General features: G+C 44.3%; 1 protein-coding gene across 1 annotated transcript in view; it reads left to right on the forward strand.

Annotated features, from left to right (window-relative positions):
* The window catches only part of atp1a3a (ATPase Na+/K+ transporting subunit alpha 3a), a 47,351-nt gene extending 21,819 nt beyond the window's left edge, over positions 1 to 25,532 (forward strand). The window contains exons 4-23 of the mRNA XM_080441439.1: positions 551 to 754; positions 2,382 to 2,495; positions 4,153 to 4,287; positions 5,914 to 6,031; positions 7,132 to 7,220; positions 8,061 to 8,240; positions 10,653 to 10,851; positions 13,302 to 13,546; positions 14,890 to 15,082; positions 15,735 to 15,910; positions 17,321 to 17,457; positions 18,056 to 18,206; positions 18,408 to 18,576; positions 19,461 to 19,615; positions 20,856 to 20,979; positions 22,247 to 22,392; positions 22,607 to 22,737; positions 24,498 to 24,599; positions 24,759 to 24,850; positions 25,425 to 25,532. Coding sequence (XP_080297565.1) covers positions 551 to 754; positions 2,382 to 2,495; positions 4,153 to 4,287; positions 5,914 to 6,031; positions 7,132 to 7,220; positions 8,061 to 8,240; positions 10,653 to 10,851; positions 13,302 to 13,546; positions 14,890 to 15,082; positions 15,735 to 15,910; positions 17,321 to 17,457; positions 18,056 to 18,206; positions 18,408 to 18,576; positions 19,461 to 19,615; positions 20,856 to 20,979; positions 22,247 to 22,392; positions 22,607 to 22,737; positions 24,498 to 24,599; positions 24,759 to 24,850; positions 25,425 to 25,453 — 2,889 coding nt within the window. The 3' untranslated portion in view covers positions 25,454 to 25,532. The remainder of the gene's footprint in view (positions 1 to 550; positions 755 to 2,381; positions 2,496 to 4,152; positions 4,288 to 5,913; positions 6,032 to 7,131; positions 7,221 to 8,060; positions 8,241 to 10,652; positions 10,852 to 13,301; positions 13,547 to 14,889; positions 15,083 to 15,734; positions 15,911 to 17,320; positions 17,458 to 18,055; positions 18,207 to 18,407; positions 18,577 to 19,460; positions 19,616 to 20,855; positions 20,980 to 22,246; positions 22,393 to 22,606; positions 22,738 to 24,497; positions 24,600 to 24,758; positions 24,851 to 25,424) is intronic.
* The last annotated feature ends 926 nt before the right edge of the window (positions 25,533 to 26,458 follow it).

Consider the following 26,458-nt stretch of genomic DNA (forward strand, 5'->3'; position numbering starts at 1 on the left):
GCCCACTGTGACTCAGCGACACCTGTCAATCTCAAAGACACCTGATTTCTTATTTTGAATGTTTTTGCATCCGCCGCTGCTACAATGTCATCCTAGGGGAAACACTGAGTACGGTATGAGAATCTTGATATAGTAGGTAAAAAGACAGTAGAAGACAGTGTTCGGTGGTGTTTAAAACCACTGTTCTAAAGAAACATTTAGCTCCTCCTACACTTTACTTGATGATGCTTTGTTGATTTGAAATGTGTCCGTAACTGTTCACAGACAGTGATATACCATGTGATGTTTACATTGATGAGCCATCCTGCTCTTCTTGCCCTCTCTTCTCTTTCTTCCTCCCTCCTCTCCTTTTTCAACTCCCCTAACTTCCTACTTCTGTACTCGTCCCATCTCACCCCACAACACCTCCCTCTCTCACCACTCTTCACCTCTTCCTTTTCTCTCCTCCCTTGCAATTACTCTTACCCTCTCTCTTTCTTTCACTCTCTCGCTCACTCCTATACACCTCTTTCTCCACCTTACCGTCTTCTTCCCTCTGCCCCTCCTCCAGGGTCTGACTAATGCCAGGGCAGCGGAGTACCTGATCAGGGATGGCCCCAACGCGCTGACCCCACCCCCCACCACCCCGGAGTGGGTCAAGTTCTGTCGCCAGCTGTTTGGGGGTTTCTCCATTCTCCTGTGGACCGGAGCTATCCTCTGCTTCTTGGCCTACGCCATCCAGGCCGCCACCGAGGACGAACCTGCCGGAGACAATGTAAGATGAGAGAGAGAGAGGGAGGGGTCGGTGGGATGGAAGGTTGGGTTGGTGGGTGGAGGGATGGGTGGGGAGGTAGACATGGTGCCGTCCTCCGTCCTACTCAAGCCATCCGTGCTGCTACAGCGGTTGAACATGCAGACGATAATGAGTCGATACAAAAGAGGAAAGGAAGGATAACAGAAGAGAAAGGGATTAATGGATGGAAGGATACATAGGTAGGTACATGCATCTTGCGAGGGAAAACACAGATAAACGGGGAGTGAGAGGTGGGTGGATGCATAGACTGATGGATGTATAGAAATAGGGTGGATAGATACAGTATGGGAAGAGAGGGAGAGATTGATAAAGCAGTGTTCCCCCTACCTGTTTTCAGCAAGTTATGAAAAGAGAGCGAGGCTAGCAATAGCATGGTATCAGTGACAGCATCGCCTCAGCTGAGCCGCACCGGCCAGACAGGACACCTTCTCAGGCTGACAGATAGCATCGTGTCAGTGTCTCTTTTGGTTCCGCCATGGGGGGAGCATCACTCACAGCAGGGTAAGAGCAAAGGTTTATGGGTCAGCGTTGTTTAGTGCCCGGGTCAGCACGTAATGCTGAAGTCTCAAGGCTAAACAGCTTTGACACATACAGCGTGGAAGGGACAAAGTGTCAGAGACAGGCCATAGGGCTGGACTCTGGGAAAACGCACAGACCAAGCGAGGACACAGTGAGTCAGCATGAAGGACTGAGACATACTAATCAGTCATTTATACTTTATTGTACAACCATGCCATCTGTTGAAAGTAACTGGTTTTCAACCAAAATCATTCAGTTTAAAATCACTTATTTTCAGCGAACAACAGCATCTTACAGGTTCATAGGTTCAGTATTTGTAGTGCGCCCCCCATCCACTTATTACCCTGGCTTATGACGTACGTACCGTATATGGCATACTATAAGAATAGAATGGAACTCGGCGTGTGCTTTTGTCATGTCCACACTCACTTTGATGTGTGCAGATACTGTCGTGTTGTCACCAAAACCAGTACAAGATCAGACACGCGACAGACAAACTGTAAAGTGTAAACTGTTACAGTATGCTGTTAAATCGCGTCAGAATAAGAGCAGTATATTAATGGGAAAATTCGGACAGCATTTGTACTATTTCTAGAAGGTACTGAAATAGCCATGTCTGACATGTCTAACGCCTCACCTCTCTTATAACGGCATGAATCAAAATTACACTCGTATCTGATTTATTTTAAAAAAGTTTAAATTATGACATTTATTGTTGCCCTGAATATGACAGTAATATCTCTCTCTCTCTCTCTCTCTCTCTCTCTCTCTCTCTCTCTCTCTCTCTCTCTCTCTCTCTCTCTCTCTCTCTCTCTCTCTCTCTCTCTCTCTCTCTCTCTCTCATGGTTTATCTGTTTTGACCTTGCTTGTTCATATCCAGTGTATTTTTAGACAGTCGTGAGAGATTAAACATGAAAGCCAGATCTTTGTACGCTCTTTCCCTGTAGTTAGTTGTCTGTTTCCATTCCTAGTTCTCATTTTCAGAGTACTTTAAGTAATGAGATGTCACTGAACTAAATTATGACTGTAACATCTCCCTCCTCTCTCTTCTCTCTCTCCGTCTCTGTAGTTGTACCTGGGTATTGTGCTGTCAGCTGTGGTCATCATCACCGGCTGTTTCTCCTACTTCCAGGAGGCCAAGAGCTCCAAGATCATGGAGTCCTTCAAGAACATGGTTCCCCAGGTATGACAATGGCATTGGAATGAACCAGTGGTGGAAAAAGTACTCAAATGTTTTACTTAAGTAAAAGTATCAATACTGCAATGTAGAAGTACTCTGTTACAAGTAAACGTTGTGAGCTTGTAGATCGGCTATTTTCAAATAGTCTAGGTATAAAATAGGGCTAAAGTGGTTAATCTATGTTTTATAATGTAATAATTTATATCTGCAAAGTAACTAGTATATATATATATATATACTATATAATTGACAAAAGCTCCGAAATTTCGTGCGGGATTCGCAAGCACAGGATCACTCCACATGCCTCCAAGACCCGCCACAGACTGTTGATCAGAGCTCTGGCTATGTTTTAGGCTCCTCACCCCACCTCGATCAGTGATCAGACTCTCGGCTTGATTGATTTTGCGATTTGCCTATCAGACCCTCAGCCTGATCTGGCAGGTTGCCATAGCAACCAGATACAGGAAGTCTGACCTCCTTATCACATGACCACGGTTGGGAGGTTGGGAGGTTGGGACTAGAGGTTAGGGCCGCAAAGCAAAGCGGGGAGGGAGGAGAGGAGAGGCCAGAGGGGCCGGACTTCGCATGACGTGTGTGCAAAGTGACTATAGGCCAGTGCTCAGCTCAGAGTTGTTTTAGCTGTCTGTCCATGGTGGAAGTGCAAATAGCCTAATTAATTTAGTTCGAAAATGCATCATTATGGATTGTGGAAGCAAACCAACTTCAGTCCACAAATTATTTTTTAATTAAAAAAGAATAATTAAAAAAAGAATAACTTTATTTATTTTTTTGCCCCATTTGAGCTCTTGAAACAGGCCCCCAGATCATTAAGGCCGCCCCTGTGCAAGTGATTGCATATTCGGATTTAGAATCTGCACAGATATTAAGGATCCATCCATGAGTTAAGGTTTTGTTTTTGTAAAACCGATCTCTACCTTTTAAGATAAGATAGTGATACTTGAATGTGCAATGTGTTCTTGAGAAACCGTAGGGTTTTAGGACCCTGCGTTTGGCAATGTGTGTATTACAGTGGTACGATAAAAAAAGACATCTCAGAACCAAATCGGACGGGTGCTGGATCCAAAAATACCTGGTGGAATGGAAACAGAAAAATCTGCACACCAAATAGCTCTTGTTAAAAGGATTGTAATCTGCAAAAGTAGATGTTTCGAGCAATGCCGGCTCTGAAGTCTGAGCTTTGTTGCTCGAAATGTCAATACTTTTGCAGATTAAAATCCTTTTAACAGGAGCTATTTGGTGTGTGATGATGGCTCATTGTTGTTATAAATCTTTTCCCCCCCCCCAAAAAAAAAATGATTTTTTTTCTTTTCTCATGACAAACACACAATTAAGTGGTGATTATGACTTTTAATGGTGTAGCTGATGAATTTTGTGCTGCCGTAGCCCAGAACTTTCAAATGTAATGTAAAATATCATATTGAACAAGCCCTGATGGATTGATTACATCCTCTTCCGTGTTTGACACAGAAGAATGGCATCCGCATTTTTTGGAACTTCTGAATTATGTCCGTTATGACGGATTTGTTCCATCTTAGCAGTGGAGAGCATCTTGTTGAGTCGAAGTGGACAGACTTTGATTACAGCTCTCTCTTTCTCTTACTGTTTCTCTCTCCTCTTTCCCCCCTCCCTCCATCTCCAGCAAGCCCTGGTGATCCGTGAGGGGGAAAAGATAACCATTAACGCTGAGGAGGTGGTGGGAGGAGATCTGGTGGAGGTGAAAGGAGGAGACAGGATCCCTGCTGACCTCCGCATCGTCTCCGCCCATGGCTGCAAGGTGGGACCGCACACACTCTTACACAGGCATGCGCGCATGCACACTCGAGCCTTACTGCGCTGCAATGCATTGTGAGCTTGTTAGATCTGCTATTTGCGGTGCGCGACACTGGCAACCAGTGTTAATTTTAACAGCATTTTGGTCGACTAAATCTACAGTTTATTTTACATGCAACCAAGATTTTACACTTGGTGGCATGCTGAAATGTGACGCGTTGTGAGCTTGTCCAGACGTCCACGTGGTACACACACATGGTGCCTCATTCACAGAGCTCTTCTTAAATGTCTACTATATTTTAGTGTAGGTTTGCTATTAATTATAGATCAACGTCTGTTTCATCATGAAAGTGTGTTTAAAGCCTTGATTTGTGTGCATCTCAGGTGTATCAGATGATGAATTCCCCCTGTTCGTAAATCAAATGCTGGTTCATGTGTGCAATATTTGCATTGGTCCACGCCCTGTTTAACACCATAAAGTGTTAAAAAACGTTAAAACTAACTTCACACGGTGAAAGTTAAATGAAGTTAAACGGCATCACTCGTCAAAAAGAAACGATCTACAAGCTACAATGCTTTGCATCGCAACACCTAACATAACTTAAAAAAACAAAAACAATGAATGCCTCACATTCACACTAGGGCTGCACAATTAATCGAAAAAAGATCGTGATCTCGATTCAGACACCTATGCAATCTCGATTTTAAATTATGGCGATTTTCTTTTCAAAAAAAAGAAAAAAAATGAATGTTTTTTTTGTTTTGTTTTTTTTTACTTAATATTTTTGTATTTACAAGAGAATCGTGTGAGAATCGTGATCTCAATTCTTATGGAGGAAAATCGTGATTCACATTTGAGCAAGAATCGTGCAGCACTAATTCACACACAGATGCAAGGTGCAGCTAGGGGTTCAGATTAGTGCTCAAGAACACTTAGACATGCAATGCCAAGAGGAGCCAGTATCTAACCGGGAACAACACACACACATTTTAACCATGTATTTATGTTCACACAAAGGATAGCATACAAGGACACAAATATTAAAGGTGCAGTAAGATTACATCACAAAATCATGGCATATGTCTTCATTATACAATAAGCATGTCACTCGGTACTCTATGGGTATAAGTAACAGCGTCTCCGCCATATGTGGCGGCTGCCAATTATAGCAGAGACAGCACAAAACTTTGCCAGACTTTTTTGCCTCCTTTTTGGGCATCCCCAGTTGTTGGAACCCTCTAACAACCAGTCTGTGGGTATGTCCTAGGCTGCCAAATATAAAAACAAATAGTCTGCACCTATAGCCCAGCTCTGAGATGGTATGTAGGAGTGGTTGGTATTTAGTGACCTTGGTCATAAAAGCTTCCTCACACACACACACACACACACACACACACACACACACGCACACACACACACACACACACACACACACACACACACACACACACACACACACACACACACACACACACACACACACCACACACACACACACACACACACACACACACACACACACACACACACACACACACACACACACACACACACACACACACACACACACACACACACACGCACACACACTTACATATTCTCTCTCACAAACAATCCTGTTCCTCGCAGGTGGACAACTCCTCCCTGACTGGCGAATCAGAGCCACAGTCCAGGTCACCTGACTGTACCCATGACAACCCCCTGGAGACCCGCAACATCGCTTTCTTCTCCACCAACTGTGTCGAAGGTACGGTCATCTTTGCAACTGCCTGACGATGACGTTGATGTCATTTGAACCGATGCTGTCATCATCGCAGATGTTTTCTGTCAGCTGTCATCATCATCACACACGACCCCTTTTTCTTCGGTTTCTCTTCTACCCATTACCGCCTTTACCATTCACCATCATCATCATCATCATCATCATCATCACCGTAATCATCCTCTTCTTCCTTTTCCTCCATCATCACTCCCTTGGGTCCTCGGCGATGTATGCGCCCGAGTTTGAACTCGGTCAGGCCCATATGTGGTGGGCATATCGGTCGGATCGGCGGTTTTGGACAACCGCCTTCCTGGCCGAGTTTGAGGTCTAGCGGTCAGATGGTTCTCAAGATGCATGAATTACAGATGTGCAGACAGGCACACGCACACACACAGATTTGGGACAAAATTGTGTACAAACACTGATCCAACTGACTTCCCACTTGGCACTCTGCCGGGTATGTGGACTTCACGTCCTGCTTTACAATTACAATACTGGTGGTTCTCAGACTTTTTAATTTCAAGGACCACCATAACTCTGAGAGGATTTGGTTCCATTTGTACACTCTCAAAGTTACCGATCTGTAAGGGTCCAATTGGAACCCCCTGTAGTAGTCGTTAAAGGGAACCGTTAAGGAATCGGACCGTCAAGAGGTAATAGTTAAGAAACAGACAATCACATAAAAACATAGACAGTCAGTGGGTCACATACAAACAGTGGACTGTTGAAATTATATATAAATACAGTTATAGGTGTAAATGGGTGTATATTTTTTATGTAAGAGTTGCTTTTGATGGTTGTGTTCCCCGTTTGCTTGCTATAACACCATTATTGGTCATGGTGGTAATTGACTGGGAAGAGTATGGTCTATGCTGCCTCCATGTGGACATTATATGGTATTGCATACAGTGTAGGCGATCACAGTCTTCAGCCATCTGTTCTTACGTTTTCTTTTTTCTTCACTCTCATCCTTGATTTTAATTCTTGTTCTTGTTTCGTTATTTTATTCTTGACAATTAGGCAAAACATAATACAGTTTCTGTATATTATATTAAAATATATATATTTGTTTACCATTTCTCCAGGCACGGCGCGTGGCATCGTGGTGTGTACCGGTGACCGTACCGTGATGGGCCGCATCGCTACCCTGACCTCAGGCCTGGAGACCGGCAAGGTATTCCATCTGGGTTTTTCTTTTATGCAACACTGACATTGGGCCCTTGAGCAAGGACACCACTACCGCTGATCATTTTCAAAGTGCCCTTTCAGGGTGAGGTCTATGAGCTCACCCTGCCTCAGGCATGATGAGCTAACTGGATGTCTAGACTTTAGAGGGATGTGTCTATGTATTTTAAAGAGGGTGAGGGGGGCTGCAAATGAGTTGTGTGCACAATACCCATATACACAATTTGTTTTTGTTTTTACCACTTTCATCCTGGCGTCGCTATTTTTGGGCATGTCATTATAGGCAGACATTGCCAAAGAATTGTCAAAAAAATAATGAAAATAGAAGATCTACAAGCTTGGTTTGGAAGTTGTAAATCGGCTAGTTTCCCATAGTATTTCACAAGTACAGAGCTTGTTAAAGCAGCGCTATGTAACTTTAAACAACTATATAGCATATTATGTCCCACAAAATTATAAAGTTACATGTTTAAGCAATAACAATCATCCTTGGGGGGGGGGGGGGTCCCTGCTAGGGGCTTGACTGTATTACTATGTATAGGGGAGATAATGAGTTTCATCCTGGCATTTGCCAAGGCACCAAGGCAGAACTGCCAGTCAAAGCGAAGACTGGCCAATCACAGTGAGTCCTCGCCGGTCATGCTTGCCTAGAGACTCTTGGGTAATGAAGTCAAAGACGTTGGCTGCCATGTTATGTGTGTCCAAAGTGGCCACTGATACAAACACAGCAAAACAGGATGTTTGTTTTTTTGTGACTGTATGCCATTGACCTCCCAAGTTTCCCACTCGAATACAAAACCCTCTACCTCTTCTTCTTCCTCTTGTATAGACGCCCATCGCCAAGGAGATCGAACACTTCATCCACCTGATCACAGGCGTGGCCGTCTTCCTGGGCGTCAGCTTCTTCATCCTGGCCGTCATCCTGGGCTACTCCTGGCTGGAGGCTGTCATCTTCCTCATCGGCATCATCGTGGCCAACGTGCCGGAGGGTCTTCTGGCCACCGTCACTGTGAGTACAGGAGGATGGTGCTGTGTGTGTGTGTGTGTGTGTGTGTGTGTGTGTGTGTGTGTGTGTGTGTGTGTGTGTGTGTGTGTGTGTGTGTGTGTGTGTGTGTGTGTGTGTGTGTGTGTGTGTGTGTGTGTGTGTGTGCGTGCATACCGTACTACTACTAGGGTTCCATACCTGTTTGTTTGTATGAGGGGTATATCTTTTGAGTACTGCAGTTTGACAGTGTATATTTTATCTGTCTTATCTAGGGATTGTAGTTTTTAGACTCTAAAATGGACAGCATACTATGTTAATGTGGGATGTGTGCGTGTGCGTGTGTGTGTAATTTTCTGCATATACTGTACCTCTGTTTTCCAATATATCTATGTCATTCTCTCATTACAGGGTGTTGTGTGCAGACCTGAGTCAAACAGCATCTTGCAGATATTTTAAGGCCTTAACACACCAGGGGCAATTCATTTAATTATGTTATTATCAACCGTGATAGCGATTATCAGCGATTAAAAAACATACAGTAGCATATATTAAGGCCTTAACACACCAGGGGCAATTCATTTAATTATGTTATGATCAACCGTGATAGCGATTATCAGCGATTAAAAAACATACAGTAGCATATGAAGTGTTCTGAAATGGTGTTTTACAGATAACGTGTGGAGTGGGAGGCTTGCTATTTCCCGTTGCATACTGTCAACAACGGGGCCATAGGATGCTGGTTATGTCCCCTTCTACCAACTTGATCAGAAAGAGATCAGTAATCGAACAATTATGACTCTTTAGTCATGACAGGTTTGCATCATTCCTAGTGTGTAAAGACCTTTAGACAACTTCAGTGTTGTAAAACACAATGAGGAAGAATTTTAGACAATTGCAAGGCACTCGTTAACATATTTTATACTTTTGACTGTCAGCTTATCGGGCTTTTAATTGCTGTAATGTATTCAATCCCACCTCTGTACTACCTAGTATTGCAAGCTGGTTAAAACTGAGAGGGTATCTGAGTAGAATACAGACGGGAGAAGTTAAGAAGAAATACTTAGTAGCCTAAGAATACAGAGTACGAGTCCTAAATGCAACCTACTGTTTCACTCAGGGCTGGTGGTGTACTTTGTGAACTTTGTGTGCGTGTGAGGTTGTGTAGCCTGTTGTGTAATATTTGTATTCCCCTGTCTGCATCTGTTATTGTGTTGTCCCCCGACGTGCCATGATATCTCTGTGTGTTTGTGTATTCGTCTGTGCATCTCTGTTTTTATTGTTGTACTAGCGTTGGCTTTAACATACGTACAGTATCAATGTGTCTATATATCTCTCTGTGGCGATTGGTGTTGTGTTGTATCTATCTGTGTATCTCTCTCTCTCTCCCTGTCTCTCCTAGGACAGCCCATACTTGTTTGTGTATCTATATCGCTCCTTCTCTCCTCCTTTTCTCTCTTTGTGTTTGTGTCTCTTTTTCCAGGCCTGTGGCTGAGCCTGGGTCATTCTGTGAGACCACTGGGTCAGTTGTCTCCAATGACAACGGCTAGCTAACGTAATGACACTATAGGCTAACGCCGGCTAGTCGGCTACGTTACATTTGAATGTGGCGCCGGCTGCTTGGCTAGTTATGTTTTTTGGCCCGCGCGTCTTGCCGTACATTGGCATGATGACATAGCAATACACTCTTCTGCTTCAGCGCATCACTTGCTCATGCGTTGCGTTTTTCTTTCTTTCTGCATCGCTCATATGGCTGTTGATGAATTGGTAGTGCATTGTGCTGTAGAGGGGATATACGGGTGTTAGTGATCAGGATGGACATCTCCAGGTGTCAGGGTTGGGATGAAGGCATGCTTGATTAAAGATTAAAGGGGAATTCCACTTTCTGGCGTTATTTTCACATCTACTCAGGCTTTTGTTTGTACTCCAAGTTGCTTGATTTAGATATTTAATTTGAAAAGTAAGAAATTAAATTAAATTTATTTTAGATACTTAATATTCATTAGAAGAAAATCTGTTGACACATTTATTAGAAGGACAATATCAGTCTTGAGAACCAGGGACGTGTTTACAATGAGTTACAATGAATGAACATGGAGTTTGGTGTTGGATGGGCTTGTATTGGAATGCATTTGATCAAATTAATATCAAATATCTAAGTATATATTGAATCAAGCAGCTCAAAACGTGTGGGGTCCACACAACAGCCTGAGTGAAAATGACACCTGAAGTGTTGAAGAAATTCTCCTTTAAGGTTTACTTTGTGCCTGGAGTTGTGTATCTCTTCTGTTTCACCATCTTGACTGGCAACCAATTATCTTTTTCTCTCTTTTTTTGTTTTCCTTTTTACCCCTGTTGCTTCTTTCTCTCTCGTTTCCCCTCTTTGCCTACTCTCGTCTGTCTCTCCCTCTCTCTCTGGTTTCTTTCCCTGTCTACCAGGTGTGTCTGACCCTGACCGCCAAGCGCATGGCGCGTAAGAACTGTCTGGTGAAGAATCTGGAGGCCGTGGAGACCCTGGGCTCCACCTCCACCATCTGCTCCGACAAGACGGGCACCCTGACCCAGAACAGGATGACCGTGGCCCACATGTGGTTCGACAGTCAGATCCACGAAGCCGACACCACCGAGGACCAGTCCGGTGAGTCGGGGAGAGACACGAGACAATGTTTTGCATCACCAATACCAATGCGTTTTTTTCAAGGTTTTTCAAAAATAGCATATCTACAAGCTCATAGTGCGACACGAAGTGACGCGCTATGAGCTTGTATATCTGCTATCTTTGTATGGTCAAAGTATAAAATAATGGTTAAAGTGGTCACTCCGATGCTTTCCCGGTTTTAATGGGTTAACACAAAGCTAAATGTAAATCTCGAGGAAGTGATACGTCTAGTGGCAATCCCACTATCTCTACTGGAGATTAGCGATGCAAGAAATCTTCATTTCTTTCTAATCGAATACTCGTTCCAATCCCTCAGCGATTACTGTAGTCTTGTACTGTACTACATGTAGCAATTGTCAGAGACCGTGAATAGAGAGATACTCTACATGATGGTATGTCAGTCAGATCTGAAACAATGGATGACTGCATAACGGCGTAGGCTGACGTTAATTTAAAGGTTGCCATACTTGAGAATAAGAACACGTCCTAGGGGAGAAACTTACATGGACGATATCAGTGTTGTATTTCCGGCAAACCTCCTCAACGGACATCTTGTGTTCCGTCTATAGATATAATACATAAATAAATAAACATTGAGATTGCAGGGTTTGGCGAATGTTTGCCTATTTTCACAGAATGTTCGCCTATTATGGTGTGCCCAGAATAGCGATGCTAGGGGGTTCATGTGGTTAATATTTCCTGCTTCAAAACATAGTAAAACATTTCCTAATATGATATAATAAGAATATAAAAAAATTGTGGAGTGCTTGGTAAGAGTAAACAGATGACAGGAAGGGTTTTTGGATTAAAATGCTCTTTATTTTCTGGTGCATTACAGAAACTCAAATTAAGCATTAGGGGCCCTATCTTGCGCGACCTTATGCCTAATCTTATTAGTTTTTTTATTTTATTTTGAAAAACACTTTAAAATAGTAAAAAAAAATAGACAATCTACATCGACGCGTTGTGAGCCTGTAGATCGGATATTTTCACTGTTTTAATTTTTTTTCTTCTCGAAATAATAAAAAATGCCTAATAAGATTAGATTAGGCATAATGATAAGATAGGGCCGCAAGTATAATCACAAAGTAGATCAGTGGTTCTCAGCCTGTGGGTCGGAACCCCCAGGGGGGTCCCCACATGATTTTGAGCAGGTCCCCAGATGACATTGAAGTTACAATTTAAGGATTTTTAATACCCCCAAAAGAAAATAACGAAAGAGAAAAGAAATAAGACCATTACTGCATCAAAAGTAATCAACTCAACTCCTACAATTCCAAGTGCTTTGTCAGGTGGGGGTCCCGAGTTCAAATATGATTATTTTGGGGGGTCCCCAGTTCAAACTATTTTGGGGGGGTCGTGGGCCTGAAAAGGTTGAGAAGTAGATACTGTGCAACGAGGGAATTCTGGTGCCTATAAGGAAAGTCCCCGGAATCCTTCCACTGCTTCAGCAGAATGGTCCCTGTCTCTCAGCGTGTTGCAGAGAGGGGCCAGATGGTACAAGCAGCCAGAGCAGATGGAACATGCTGTCGTGATGGAAGGCGTGTGGGGAAGGCCCGGTTTTATCCTGTGTGCATCTGCACAACAGGTGTGTCGTCACACCCAGCCCAGAGTCTAATAATACACGGACTCAGGCCAGGTGTGACTGCTTAAAATCAGCCACCACCTACTGTACAGAACAAAAATATAATCTATACAAATGTGCCGACAAATGTGTTGTTTTGTTCATCTTTGAACGCTGCTGTTTCATGAACCGGCTACCAGCAATAAGTCGGTATTCCTCATGATCCCTGCTTGTGGAAAACCAGAGTGTTAGTATAGATCAGGGGTCCTCAACAGGCGGACCGCGGTCCATGACCGGACCGCGGGACACCTCTCTGTGGACCCTGGGAAAATTATAATTTTATTTCGGTTTTACCGGTTTTACCCTAAAACCGAAATAAAGTAACAAAAACGGGGGAAAAAGTACCCGAATCCGCCAAAATCCGCGAAAAAAAATCGTGCGCGCACGCGAAGCGTGCGCGCGGGGGGCACAGCGCGCGTGCATGTGCGGACCCTAGCCTTATTCAAAAACGTATTTGTGCACCTTCAAGATTTGTTGTTGAGGACCCCTGGTATAGATCTACGTCATACATTTCCAAGGGATGTAATCTGTCACGGAACGCGTTGCGGACGCAAAACAGCCGCTCCTCCTCGTCCTCCAAGTTATCCACAGGACGCACAATGACTGTTTTACGGAAGACTTTACACCTACTATATGGATGAGGCGTACATTTGTAACGTTGTAATTTTATGCCTAAGTTGGAACTATTTCAGCTGGTGCAACCCTTAAAATGTTAGTTGCACGAAAACGTAAAAAAGGTTCAAACTTAGGCTACGTTCGAGTATGTGTTTGCCACCCCCTAAATGTCTCTACTCTCTGTTTTCAGGTGCGTCGTTTGACAAGACCTCCCTGACGTGGGTGTCCCTGGCGCGCGTCGCCTCCCTGTGCAACCGCGCCGTGTTCAAGGCCGGCCAGGACCAGCTGCCCATTCTGAAGAGGGACGTGGCGGGAGACGCCTCCGAGTCGGCCCTGCTCAAGTGCATCGAGCTGTCCTGCGGCTCCGTCAAGGCCATCAGGGAGAAGAACAAGAAGGTGGCCGAGATCCCATTCAACTCCACCAACAAGTACCAGGTCAGTGTGCTCGCAAATGTATTCACACATAAACAGTGGTGGAAAGTAACCAAGTACTGTACATGTACTCCAGTAGTGTACTTAAGTAATTTTTTGGGGCATTTGTACTTTACTGGACTATTTCCAATTTTCAATACTTTTACTTCTACTCCACTACATCTCAGGGCCAAATGTTGTACTTTTACTCCTCTACAATTATTTGAAAACTTTAGTTACTACTACTTTGTAGATTTTGATTATTATTACAAAACACACTAACCACTTCAGCCCTATATATATTTTGATTTTTTTTAATGCCGATACTGTTGTACTTTTACTCGAGTACATTTTCTACGTTGCAGTCTTGATACTTTTATTTAAGTAAAGAAATGTACTTTTCCACCACTGCACATAAGCACAGGAGGTGGAGGTATACAATTGTCACACATGCTCGTACGGTATTCACAAATACTCAGACACGTGTACGCGTTCATTCTCTACCACTCACACATACTGTACACCTGACATGACTCACGTGATTGTAAATCTGAGGGAACAGTTACACATGGACGACAAAGTTGCGTCCTGTTGGCTTCCATTCTATGGTGGAGCTTCCGGTTGCGACGCGGTATTTTGCTTGTATTTGCGGTCAGTTTGTCTTGTGGGGCTGTGGACAGTGCCAGCAGGAGTGCCGGTTTCCTGGTGTGTAGTTCGTTTGACTCGGAGTGCATTGGAGTGTGAAAACTACAAGCGAAATGCTGCCAAGTGGGGTCAACCACAGCCCTTCTTTCCTATTGATTATTGCCCGGTCAAAGTTCACCACTGTTGAACTCCAAGCACACACGCGTTGGATTCCACGTGCTTCAATGCTGTCAACGTGCCACAACGGACTGCCTCAGTCAGCAGTGACTATTCTTCCTGGGGTCAAACTGTACAATAAAAAAAAATTACAGTGCAATTAAGAAATATAATTGACAAGCACAAATAAAAGAATTAAAGAACCAATACAATTCCCATGGTGGACTATGCATGGCAGGGGCATCCACCTGTATGATGGGGACATTTTGAAACCAGTACTTTTGTACTTTTACTCAAGTAAATTTTGAATTCTGGACTTTTACTGGTAACAGAGTATTTCTATATCGCAGTATTGATACTTTTACTTAAGTAAATAATGTGAGTACTTTTTCCACCACTGCTGATAACAGTCAAATGTGTGTGTGTGTGTGTGTGTGTGTGTGTGTGTGTGTGTGTGTGTGTGTGTGTGTGTGTGTGTGTGTGTGTGTGTGTGTGTGTGTGTGTGTGTGTGTGTGTGTGTGTGTGTGTGTGTGTGTGTGTGTGTGTGTGTGTGTGTGCCCCCATAGCTCTCCATTCACGAGACAGAGGATGAGGCAGACAACCGCTACCTGCTGGTGATGAAGGGCGCCCCGGAGAGAATCCTGGACTGCTGCTCCACCATCATGGTGCAGGGCAAGGAGCAGCCCCTGGACGAGGAGCTGAAGGAGTCCTTCCAGAACGCATACATGGAGCTTGGAGGCCTGGGAGAGAGAGTGCTGGGTAAGATGGGAGGGACTGGGAGAGAGAGAGGGTGCCCGGGCAAGATGGGAGGACTGGCTAAGGAGGAGGGAGAAACAGGATAGTGTGCCTAAAGGGATAGTTCACCCAAAAAAAAAAGCCAATAATTTGATGACCAGCGGACCGGTAGGCAGCGGTTGCGGTAGGAGACACATAGGAGACTCTTTGTGTCTCCTACCTGAACCGCTGCCGGTCATCAAATTATTGGCTTAGGAATGCGACAAAAACAAAAAAATATCCATGAATTCAAGTCTCCATGGGGTGACTTAATCGATCGAAGTCATTTTGGGGGTGAACTATCCCTTTAACCACTTATGTGTATACATCTATGTCGTCGTACAACAAATATTGAAAATAGCCGATCTACAAACTCACAACAATTAAATATATATATTTATTTATTTTGTACATATATATGAAAATATACTGTATATACATACACATATATTTGTTTGTGCCAAAAATAGGGATGCCAGGGATAATGTGTTTAAATTAGGACAAACACTTCTAAACATTTCTCCTTCATTATGTGTCTTCATTTGCTCTCCTTCTTTTAACCGCCTCCTCTCCTGTCCCTCCCTGTTCGTCTTTCCTCCCACTTTCCTCTCCTCTCTCCTGCTCCTGCTTCTCCCAGGTTTCTGCCATGGGTTCATGCCAGAGGACAAGTACCCCAAGGGCTTCGCCTTCGACACAGATGACGTCAACTTCCAGACAGACCAGCTGTGCTTCGTGGGTCTCATGTCCATGATTGATCCTCCCCGTGCTGCCGTGCCCGATGCCGTGGGCAAATGCCGGTCTGCTGGCATCAAGGTGGGCGCCACTTTTTCCCCCACGTTACTGTACTTCAAGGTTGTTGCTTTTTTAGTTGGATACTGTAATAAAGGTATAGCTATCTATCTCTATATTGTCCTATCATCATCAACCTATGAATTTTGAGCTCAGTACTTATGTACCCATCCCAATACTCCCTTAACCACTTAAACACTATATACTTTGTTGACTGGGGTCCCCCAGGGGTGTAACTTTGGGGTTCATGTGCTTAACTCGTTAAGACCTGAAGCCGATTCTACAAATGTCTTCTAAATCCCAGCAGTATTCTGAAAAAAACGTATGTTTCTATATCAGTGGTGCTCAAACTTTTTCGTGTCAAGGACCCCCAAAATAATGTATTTGGCCACGGACCCCATCTCAAAATATGTTGTTCCAGGGACCCCCCAGAAGCAAAGATTTGAGTTAAAAATGTTCACTTTAAAAGAATATATTAAAAGATTTGCACACATTTTCATGATTTTTCAAAAATATCAGATCTACAAGCTCGTAGCGCGGCACTCGCGCTATGAGCTTGTATATCTGCTATTTTTGAATAGCCAAAGTGTAAAATAATGCTTTTTAGCCATAAAGGACCATGGACAGATTAAATCACCACTGCCCCCCCCCAGCCCCCATGCACGTGCACATTGTGCACAAGCTGTAATCCGTCCCTGTAAAGGACATACGTAGACACAGACAATAGTAATTCAGCTGCCGCTGCAAGGTCATTTTGGCTGCCACCTGCCAGATGTTTCTAATCGGACAACAGCAGTTGAGTTGATTAAACAGCAGCTGTTTCTAATCAAACAGCCACAGACACTGATAAGCAATTATGGCATTACATTGTGTGTAGAGCGTGTGGGAGACATATTGAATGGTGTGGAGCCAGTGGAGGATATTATATACTTAGATATTATTTGCTAGAGTTCGGGCCGCGTTATCTACGTCGCACCGCCGATCCGACTGGTTATGTCCGACAGTCTGAGTCACAGTGTCAGGAGCTTTGTCAGAGTACCCGTTGTACCCGTCTAATCTATCTGTGTCCCTTTTGTGCCCGTATATGGAGATCTCTGTATCTGTCTGTCTACCTGTGTCCCTCCCTTTTTACTGTATGCCAATATATGGAGATCCCTGATGTCATTTAGTATATGCCCATACCCTGTATATTGGCATGCCCATATATGGGCATATTGGTTGGATCTGCGGTTCTGGACAACTGGATATCCATATATGCCCATATATGGACATATTAGTCTGATCGGCGGTTCTGGACAACCCGCATATCCGAACAACTCGGCGGCGGGAACCGCACTCCCTCTAGTTTTAAGTCGGTTGGTCCCATATATGCACATGACCATATATGTGCATAGCGGTAGGTTCTGTGACTCTGGACAACACTTTTGTGCGCAGGTCATCATGGTGACCGGAGACCACCCAATCACAGCCAAGGCCATTGCTAAGGGCGTGGGCATCATCTCGGAAGGCAACGAGACAGTAGAGGACATCGCTGCCCGCCTCAACATCCCTGTCAGCCAGGTCAACCCCAGGTAAGATACAATACACTAGTGGTGGCAAGGTTGGGCCCTGGAGCTCCACTCTGATTGTCATATGGTCCCATGTAGTCTTGTGTAGCCAGTCGATTAGAGATATTGCCTACCAAAACATCTGGTGACATTCTAAATTTAATGTAGTAGTAATAGTAACACAAACACGACACAAATACGCGCTTCCTTTGGTCATTTTCCAAACTCAGTTTGGGTAGGTGTCAGTGGTGTACACAATGAGCATTCACCTGTAGGCTTTGTTCTGTATGCACACTCATGCTTGGATCCCCATGGCTGAACAATAAGTCATACATACATGCATGGGTTATGCACTCCCTAATTTAATATGTTCACAGGTACACACACACACACACACACACACACACACACACACACACACACACACACACACACACACACACACACACACACACACACACACACACACACACACACACACACACACAATAATGTAAAGTAGGTATCAATATTCCTCATGCACACTCACGTCTCCACGTAATGTAAACCCATCTGCCTTCATTCACAGTGTGCAGGCATGATGTGATGTCAATATTCAGTCAGACCAATGTTGATGTTCTAGGGATGCCAAGGCGTGCGTCATTCACGGCACGGACCTGAAGGAGCTGAGTCAGGACCAGCTGGACGACATCCTGAGATACCACACAGAGATCGTCTTCGCCAGGACCTCCCCGCAGCAGAAGCTCATCATTGTAGAGGGCTGTCAGAGACAGGTACAGATGCGTGCACGTGTATGTCGTGCATGTGCACAGGCAAGCGCACATGCAGTTGTAATAAAAAACACTGTATATACATAGACGTATAGGCACAGACGTGAACTGCTTTATTTAATTCACCTAAGGCAAGACATGAAATGCTACTTCACGAGCTGATTCTGTTTGGTCAGTTCTGTGGTGTCTCTCTCCGTCTGCCAGGGTGCCATCGTGGCGGTGACAGGTGACGGTGTGAACGACTCTCCTGCCCTGAAGAAGGCCGACATCGGTGTCGCCATGGGGATCTCAGGCTCTGACGTGTCCAAGCAGGCGGCCGACATGATCCTCCTGGACGACAACTTCGCCTCCATCGTCACAGGAGTGGAGGAAGGTGAGGTGGTGGAGGGCAGGCATTGCAAAGGGTGGTTTATATTGAGTAGCGAAGTCCTGACGTCACTCGTTCATCCCCTGGGTCACTGAAGTAATTTCTCTATGGTGAATACCATTGGGTCATCTTAGAATCGTCTCATATAAGAATTGTGGTCCAAAAATAAACAAATTGTCCCGGCGCTATTGTCAGGGAGGTGGCTCTACAGTATATCGTTTACGATAGTCATCATTCTTATTTGATACAGTAAAAAAGTTATTAATTCGGCGGCGGTAATGGGATCAGGTGAGATTGATGCACAGGAGAGTTGTGACAACTGTACTCCTGGATTTCCAAGACGGTGGCATACTCGTTGGGCACCATTGCTGACATTCCCTGAGGGCACTATTACAAAATACGCATTACTTTACACAGTGATAACCTCTCCTATTTTAATCCCTGCGCAAGGATCTAAAAACGTTACACTTGCAAAAAGAATCCCTCTCTGCTATCAGGGACGGCTGTTGTTCAAGCTGTTGTGTTGGATCTAATTCAACTTTTGAACGAGCTTCCGTCACAAGCAGTAGAGATGACAACAACATACGTCACATCACATCAACGCAGTAGGCTGATATGATCATTTACCAATCAGACGGTGCTGCTCACAGAAAATTGATGATGCTTGTAGATTGGTTATTTTTTGAAGCAATATTATAGATGTGATTGACTTTTATACCACTTAAATGGGGCGGCTCGGTCATAAAAGATCGGTTTTCCGGATCAAGTCATTTGGTGACCACCGATCAAGTCTTTTGGAGTGAAAATCGGCCGATTTACATCTGTGGCCGATCGGAACACATTGACTGCTTTTTAGAAGAGTTGCATTTTTTTTCCCCATTCCTTCTTAGGCCGTCTGATCTTTGACAACCTGAAGAAGTCCATTGCCTACACCCTGACCAGCAACATCCCAGAGATCACTCCTTTCCTCTTCTTCATCGTTGTCAACATCCCCCTGCCCCTGGGAACCATCACCATCCTCTGTATCGACCTGGGAACTGACATGGTGAGAGAGAGAGACACACACACACACACACACACACACACACACACACACACACACACACACACACACACACACACACACAAACGCAGCCGCACAGGCACCTATATTCATGAAGAGATACACACAAATACAGGAATGCAAGTACTGATGCACTCAAGCACAGACACGAAGATATATGGACAAACAATAGACATGTGTGCATACACACACAAACAGTCATACACACACACAGCATCACCCTGAGCACAGGCCAGCAATATGCATGCATAACCATGCATGCTGTGTGAATGTACAGTACTGTATGTGGGTGTGCAGTCACCAGTCACGATCGGTGGTGGATACAATGAGCATTCTATGTTCTGTATGCACACTCATGCTTGGATCCCCATGGCTGAACAAGAAGTCATACATACTGTACACGGCATGGGTTATGCACTCCCTAATCTAATATGTTCACAGGTACGCACGCACGCACACACACACACACACACACCAATAATGCATATCAGGTATCAATATTCCTCGTGCACACACACACACACACACGGCTCCACAGTATGTAAACCCATCTGCCTTCATTCACAGTGTGCAGGCATGATGTGATGCTCATCCACCTGAACATGATCACAATGTGTCAACAAGCGTCGGTCTGTCTTTTCTCTTTCTCTGGCTGTCTCTCAAATATCTCCTCTCTGCATGTGGGACTTCATCTGTCCCTCTCTCTCTCCCTTTCTCTCTCTCTTTCTGTCTCTTTCTTGCACTCTCCTTCCATCCTTTTATAATAACTTCCTCCACACTTTCATGTCCCTTTAAACCCATTAAAACCGGCAAAGCATCTGTGTCGTTGTAGATTTTAGCTATATACAGCTATATAGCAACATGGGTATTTCAGAAAACTCTCAGGATTTAGACAGTGGTTCTCAAAAAATAGCAGATATACAAGCTCACAGCGCGTCACTTAGTGCCGCGCTGCGAGCTTGTACATGTGCTGTTTTTTAACCTTTAAAAAAAAAATGATTTTGAATCATTTTGATATTTTTTTTTAACACAAATCTTCTCTTCTGGGGGACCCTGGCACAAATCATTTTCAGACGGGGGTCCGCAAATACATATCATTCTGGGGGGTCCTTGACACAAAAACGTTTGAGAACAAATGGTTTAGAAGGCATTTTGTAGAATTGGCCTCAGGTCTTAATGGCTCTCTGGCTCCCTCCCCCCCCCCCCCCCTGCTGTCCACCAGGTCCCAGCCATCTCACTGGCCTACGAGGCAGCAGAGAGTGACATCATGAAGCGTCAGCCCAGGAACCCGGCGAGGGACAAGCTGGTGAACGAGAGGCTGATCAGCATCGCCTACGGACAGATCGGTACGTCACACTGACCCCCCATCGTGTTATTACAGTATATAATGCCTCGTTTATACTTAGTTTGCGCGCCAGTGTCACGCAACCGAGTACAAATCAGACACAAGCTTCACTCCATCAGAAGGAAAAGGGGCAAAAGGGAGGGAATTGTGCGTGCATGTGTACTAGAGCAGTGCCAACCAACGTTTAGCAAAGCAAAGTTAAAGGACCGACATGCCAATCGCTTAGTCTGTAAAGAATTTCAAGAGGTTGGTGACGGCTCTACTTTCACCGTCACTGAAGCATTGATAAAACAGAAGTCCCAGAAACTAAGCTAACCCGCCCTCAGATCTATCAGGCCGGACGGGGGGGGAAAAAACACTGCTCGATTGATGGGTCTCACAGGGAAGCCCTCGCCCTACTGATCTCACTCTCTCTTCCTCTCTTCCCCTCCCATGATAGTTGTCTCCGCCAGGCCGAAAGGCATGGCGAGAGAGTATGTTTACCCCCTGTCCGTCCGTCCGTCCGTCCGTCCGTGGACAGCTAATCTCCCGCACCGTTGGCTTGATCGCAGCGAAACTGTGAGGTCAAGGAAAAACCTTTGCCCTGCATTTTTCACATCTACCTTTTATAGCGCCACCAGGAGGCCGACTTATGTAAAACATATTTCTTTACATTACTCCTTCCGATTTTAACCAAATTTCACGCAAATCGGTACACATGATCTCTATAGTCATGTGATCAAGACGGATCTGTTTAATTTTTCATATTCCATCCCGATTGGCTAAGATTCACATCTAAAGTTTGCAGGAGTGGCCTGTTTAGAACCAAATGCCGCAAATCATGAATGCAGCGTCCGATTGCGGTCAAACTTTGCACGCACATTCACACTATGTTGAGGAACAAATGGTACCATTTTAACATTGGCCTGTTATAGCGCCACCAGCAGGTCTAATTTAGCAAAAAAAAAAATTGGAACAAAATTAAAATCCTCAAATCATGAATGCAGTGTCCGATTGCCTTGCAAGACCTAAGAAGAAATGGTACCCTTTTTAGATTGACCTATTATAGCGCCACCAGGAGGCCACAATAACCTACCTGACCTGGTGGAGACCTGTGCTCCGAGGAGCACTTTTTCTAGTTCCTTCTCTTTTTGTCAGCATAATAATTATTGTGCTGATTGGTTGTGATTCCTGAATGTTTGCTCTTTGGTATAATGTAATCGTGTCAAACCGTGAATCAGTGAATCAATCAGTCTCCCTCCTCCACCCCCATTCTGTGCATATGACAGGTATGATCCAAGCTCTGGGAGGCTTCTTCTCCTACTTTGTGATCCTGGCTGAGAACGGCTTCCTTCCCTCTCTGCTGGTCGGCATCAGGCTCAACTGGGACGACCGCTCCATGAACGACCTGGAGGACAGCTACGGACAGCAATGGGTACACAATGGATTATTATAGCACAATAAAATCTGACGTCTGCGACGCATTGAGAGCTTGTAGATCGGCCATTTTCACTGTGCAACATGCTTCCATAGAAGACATGCTGGCTTCTATAGAATCCAAATGATTGAAATAAAAAAGACTGAGAACTTTAATCCATGGGTACAACAGACCATTAATACCCTCTCCCTCTCTCTCTCTCCCTGTATAGACGTATGAGCAGCGTAAGATCGTGGAATACACCTGCCACACAGCCTTCTTTGTCAGCATCGTGGTGGTGCAGTGGGCGGATGTCATCATCTGCAAGACCAGACGCAACTCTGTGTTCCAGCAGGGCATGAAGTAAGAACAAACACCTCTCCTGAACCTCTATACAGAGTTTAACACAAACTACTTTCGGTGGTCATTTCAAACAGCATTTTAAACATACTTTATTTTTTTAACCCATTAAGGCCTGAGGTTCCGATTCTACAAATGTCTATTGAAAAAAACGTATGTTTCTATGTCAGTGGTTCTCAAACCTTTTCATGTCAAGGACAGCAAAATGATATGCATTTGGCCACGGACCCCCATCTCAAAATATTTTCTTCCAGGGACCCCCCAGAAGTAAAGATTTGACTTTGAAGTGTTCGCTTAAAAAAAAATATATTCAAACATTTGCACACATTTTCGCGATTTTTCAAAAATAGCCAAAGTGTAAAATAATGCTTTTTAGCTCAAATCAAGAAGTGACACAGATGCGTTAATTGACAATGGCTTCAGTGTGCTAACGTTCCAGGAAGGCAAAGGCTGTAGTTTCCATTTAGCTTGGAATACACTCAGATGATGTCATTGGAAGGCAGAGATTTAGAATAAAAAGGGTTTGTAAAAAGCCTGGTTGCCTACTCAGGGGCTGTGTCGGTCAGGTCAAAGTGCAGCCGTCTCTATGGGCAGAAGTGAAGGTGGTTTTGGAGGCACACTCTATAGTGACCCCTTAAAGGTTTCATGACATTCAGTTTTACCACACATTAAAAGTCTTTGTCATGGTCCTTCAAACGTGTATAAAACGTTTTTACAAAAAATTCCACTCCAGTTATCCATCTAAAGCCTTTTCAACTGCAATGAAAAAATAAATCTTTGCCTGCGGGTGTCGCTGTTGAGGGATTTTGAGTGTCAATCATCGCCTCTGCTCCGCCAGGTCATAAAACCCCCCCAAAAAACATAAAACATAAAAAAAGTGGAAATGAATGTCATTGAACCTTTAACATGCTATTCCAATTTGGGAATAGCATGTTACTGCATTACATGCATGTTAAGGATAGCAATAGTTATCTCTGCCTCCCGCCCGTTCCGGCCTGCCAGGAGGACGTTATTTCAGTTATATTACTATCATTTCAGTTTTCTCCTTTTCACTCCCTCCCTTTAAATTGCAGGCATGCATGGCCAATCTTTTGTTCTGTTTATGTACTTCTATTCTTTCTCGCTCATCCTTTCTGGGTTATCCTCCATGTTTGTCATGTCCCAGTGGCACACTGTTGGACAGTGGTCTACTATGGGACAGCCACACAGACCCAGATAACTAGTACTACTGCTCCTGCTCCACTCCTGTCCTTAAGACACACTCCTCTAGAGGGAAAGAATCTTAACAGGCCTAAAGTAGATTTGGATCAGCACTTGAACACTAGGTCAGCCATGCATGGAAGAGCACAGTGGAGTAGCGGTAGCAATTAATCGTTTTAATCAATCATAGAAAATCAATTTGATGATTTAAAGTGTACTTATGTATCAAGAAAATGTGCTTCTCAATTATTTGATCAATCGAAAAAGCAATCGATTTGAATAATTGCAAAGTAAATAAACAATAGTTGCAATTACACTTTTTAGATTGCCTTTTTTTTCCCTCTCTGCATTCCTTCAGTATGTGTGTCTCTGTAGTTCTACATCTCTCTCTCTCTCTCTCTCTCTCTCTCTCTCTCTCTCTCTCTCTCTCTCTCTCTCTCTCTCTCTCTCTCTCTCTCTCTCTCTCGCGCTCTCTCTGTCTGTCTCTCGCTCGCTCTCTCTTTCCTCCTTTGTGTAAGCAAGTGAGAAAGTGTTGACTTGATTCTGTTTTGTTTTTTTCCCAGGAATAAGATTTTGATCTTTGGCCTGTTTGAGGAGACGGCCCTGGCTGCCTTCCTGTCCTACTGCCCTGGCATGGACGTGGCACTACGGATGTACCCACTCAAGTAAGGACCAGGGACCTATGCTCAGGCTTTTGGTTAACAGCAGTGGGGGTTGGAAGTTGTTTGGTGGAATCATTGCTTCCCATTGTCTCTCTATCATTCTCTCATTCTCTCTTTCTTTCTTTCTCTCTCTCTCTCTCTCTCTCTCTCTCACCCTCTCAGGCCCAGCTGGTGGTTCTGTGCATTCCCGTACAGTTTCCTCATCTTTGTTTACGATGAGATCCGAAAACTCATCCTGCGCCGGAACCCCGGAGGTAATACAACACACACACACACACACACACACACACACACACACACACACACACACACACACACACACACACACACACACACACACACACACACACACACACACACACAAAAAAAACTAAGAACCAAGTCTATCCACACACCAAAATGTGCCAAAGTTTGCTTATAAGTCGCGTGATTACCAGTGGCCTATGGAAAGGTCTTGGTTCATTATATATTTTTTGTCTTTTTGACTTTTTACATCCAAAACCTCAATTCCTCAATACATGCAGTGCAGACTTCTTAGTCATTGTAAATGACTGACCTCAGGTCTGTAATGTTAAGCAATATTTATCAGAAGAGGGGAGAAAAAAACAACTGTGATTGTATTCATTAAATGCAACGCTGACAATATTATCTAAAGACGTGACATGATTTATTTCAGTACTAGTTCAAAATACAATTCAATGTAAAATGTATTCATAATCATAATAATAATTCATAAAACAGTCAAAATAACAGTTAATAGAGGGAATCTTCTAACTCTTTGTCTGTCTCTTTGTTTCTCTTCCCCCTTTCCTTTATTTTCTTCTGCAGGCTGGGTGGAAAAAGAGACATACTATTAAATTATCAAACCATTCTTTACTTCTCACCCCGTTCCTCCCCTGAGCTCATCCCGTCTTTTCTCTGCCCCTCTGTCTCTTTCTCTCTCTCTCCTTCCCACCCCCTCCCGCCCATCCATCTCTCCTCGACACACTCAAACCATACAACACCCCCCACCCTCCCCTCCCCTCCTCTCCTCTTCACCATCCTCCCATCTCCTTCTACACCTTCTTCTAAAAACAAAAAACAAAAAAAACACACACTCACACGAAACACCAAAACAACGAGAGGACCAACGACAGAGGAGGAGAGAAGAGAATGGGTGGAGTGTGGCCCCACCCCTCTCATCCTTCTTTCTCTCGTCCTCTGTCCTCCTTTTTTTAACAGCATTATTCTGCCACTGGTTGTACTGTTCTTTGAGATCACCGTTGTAGATCCACTCACTCTTCATATAGAACTGTGTGCTCTAAAGCCTGATTTTATACTTAGTCGAACGGCGGCGTTGTGCGCAGAAAATAGCCGATCCGCAAGCTTCGAGCCACAAAATTGCCGATCCACAAGCCGACCCACAAGCACGCAAAATGCGTGCGCTTATAGATCGGCTGTTTTCTGTGCGCGACACCATAGTTACGACGGAAACCACGCCGCTGTGAATGATAACACTCCATGAATGATAACGACGGTGAATTTAAAACAAAAGAAGCCCTGAATGCTAACTCCATGGAGGCTCACTACTTGGTACTACTACCACACGGAACACCCAAACATGGCAGCTCCCGTCTAGATTCCCAACCGGCTATATGAGCGGGTGGGTGGCGTCCATTTATAGATTCTTCTTGTTTTGTTGTAGTTTTTAGTTATGGTTTTGTTTCCCAAACCTCCCCTGCCCCCGCGCCCGCTCTGCCCTCGATCACTGCCATAGTCTGCCACATTCCTTCTCTGCTGTTTAACTGCCATTCTCTCTCTCTCTCTCTCTCTCTCTCTCTATCTCTCTCTCTCTCCAGCACTCTCTTTTCACTGCCAGTCTT

The sequence above is a fragment of the Gymnoscopelus braueri genome (genome assembly GCF_963280865.1).
Source record: "Gymnoscopelus braueri genome assembly, chromosome: 11".
Classification (NCBI taxonomy): Eukaryota; Metazoa; Chordata; class Actinopteri; order Myctophiformes; family Myctophidae; genus Gymnoscopelus; species Gymnoscopelus braueri.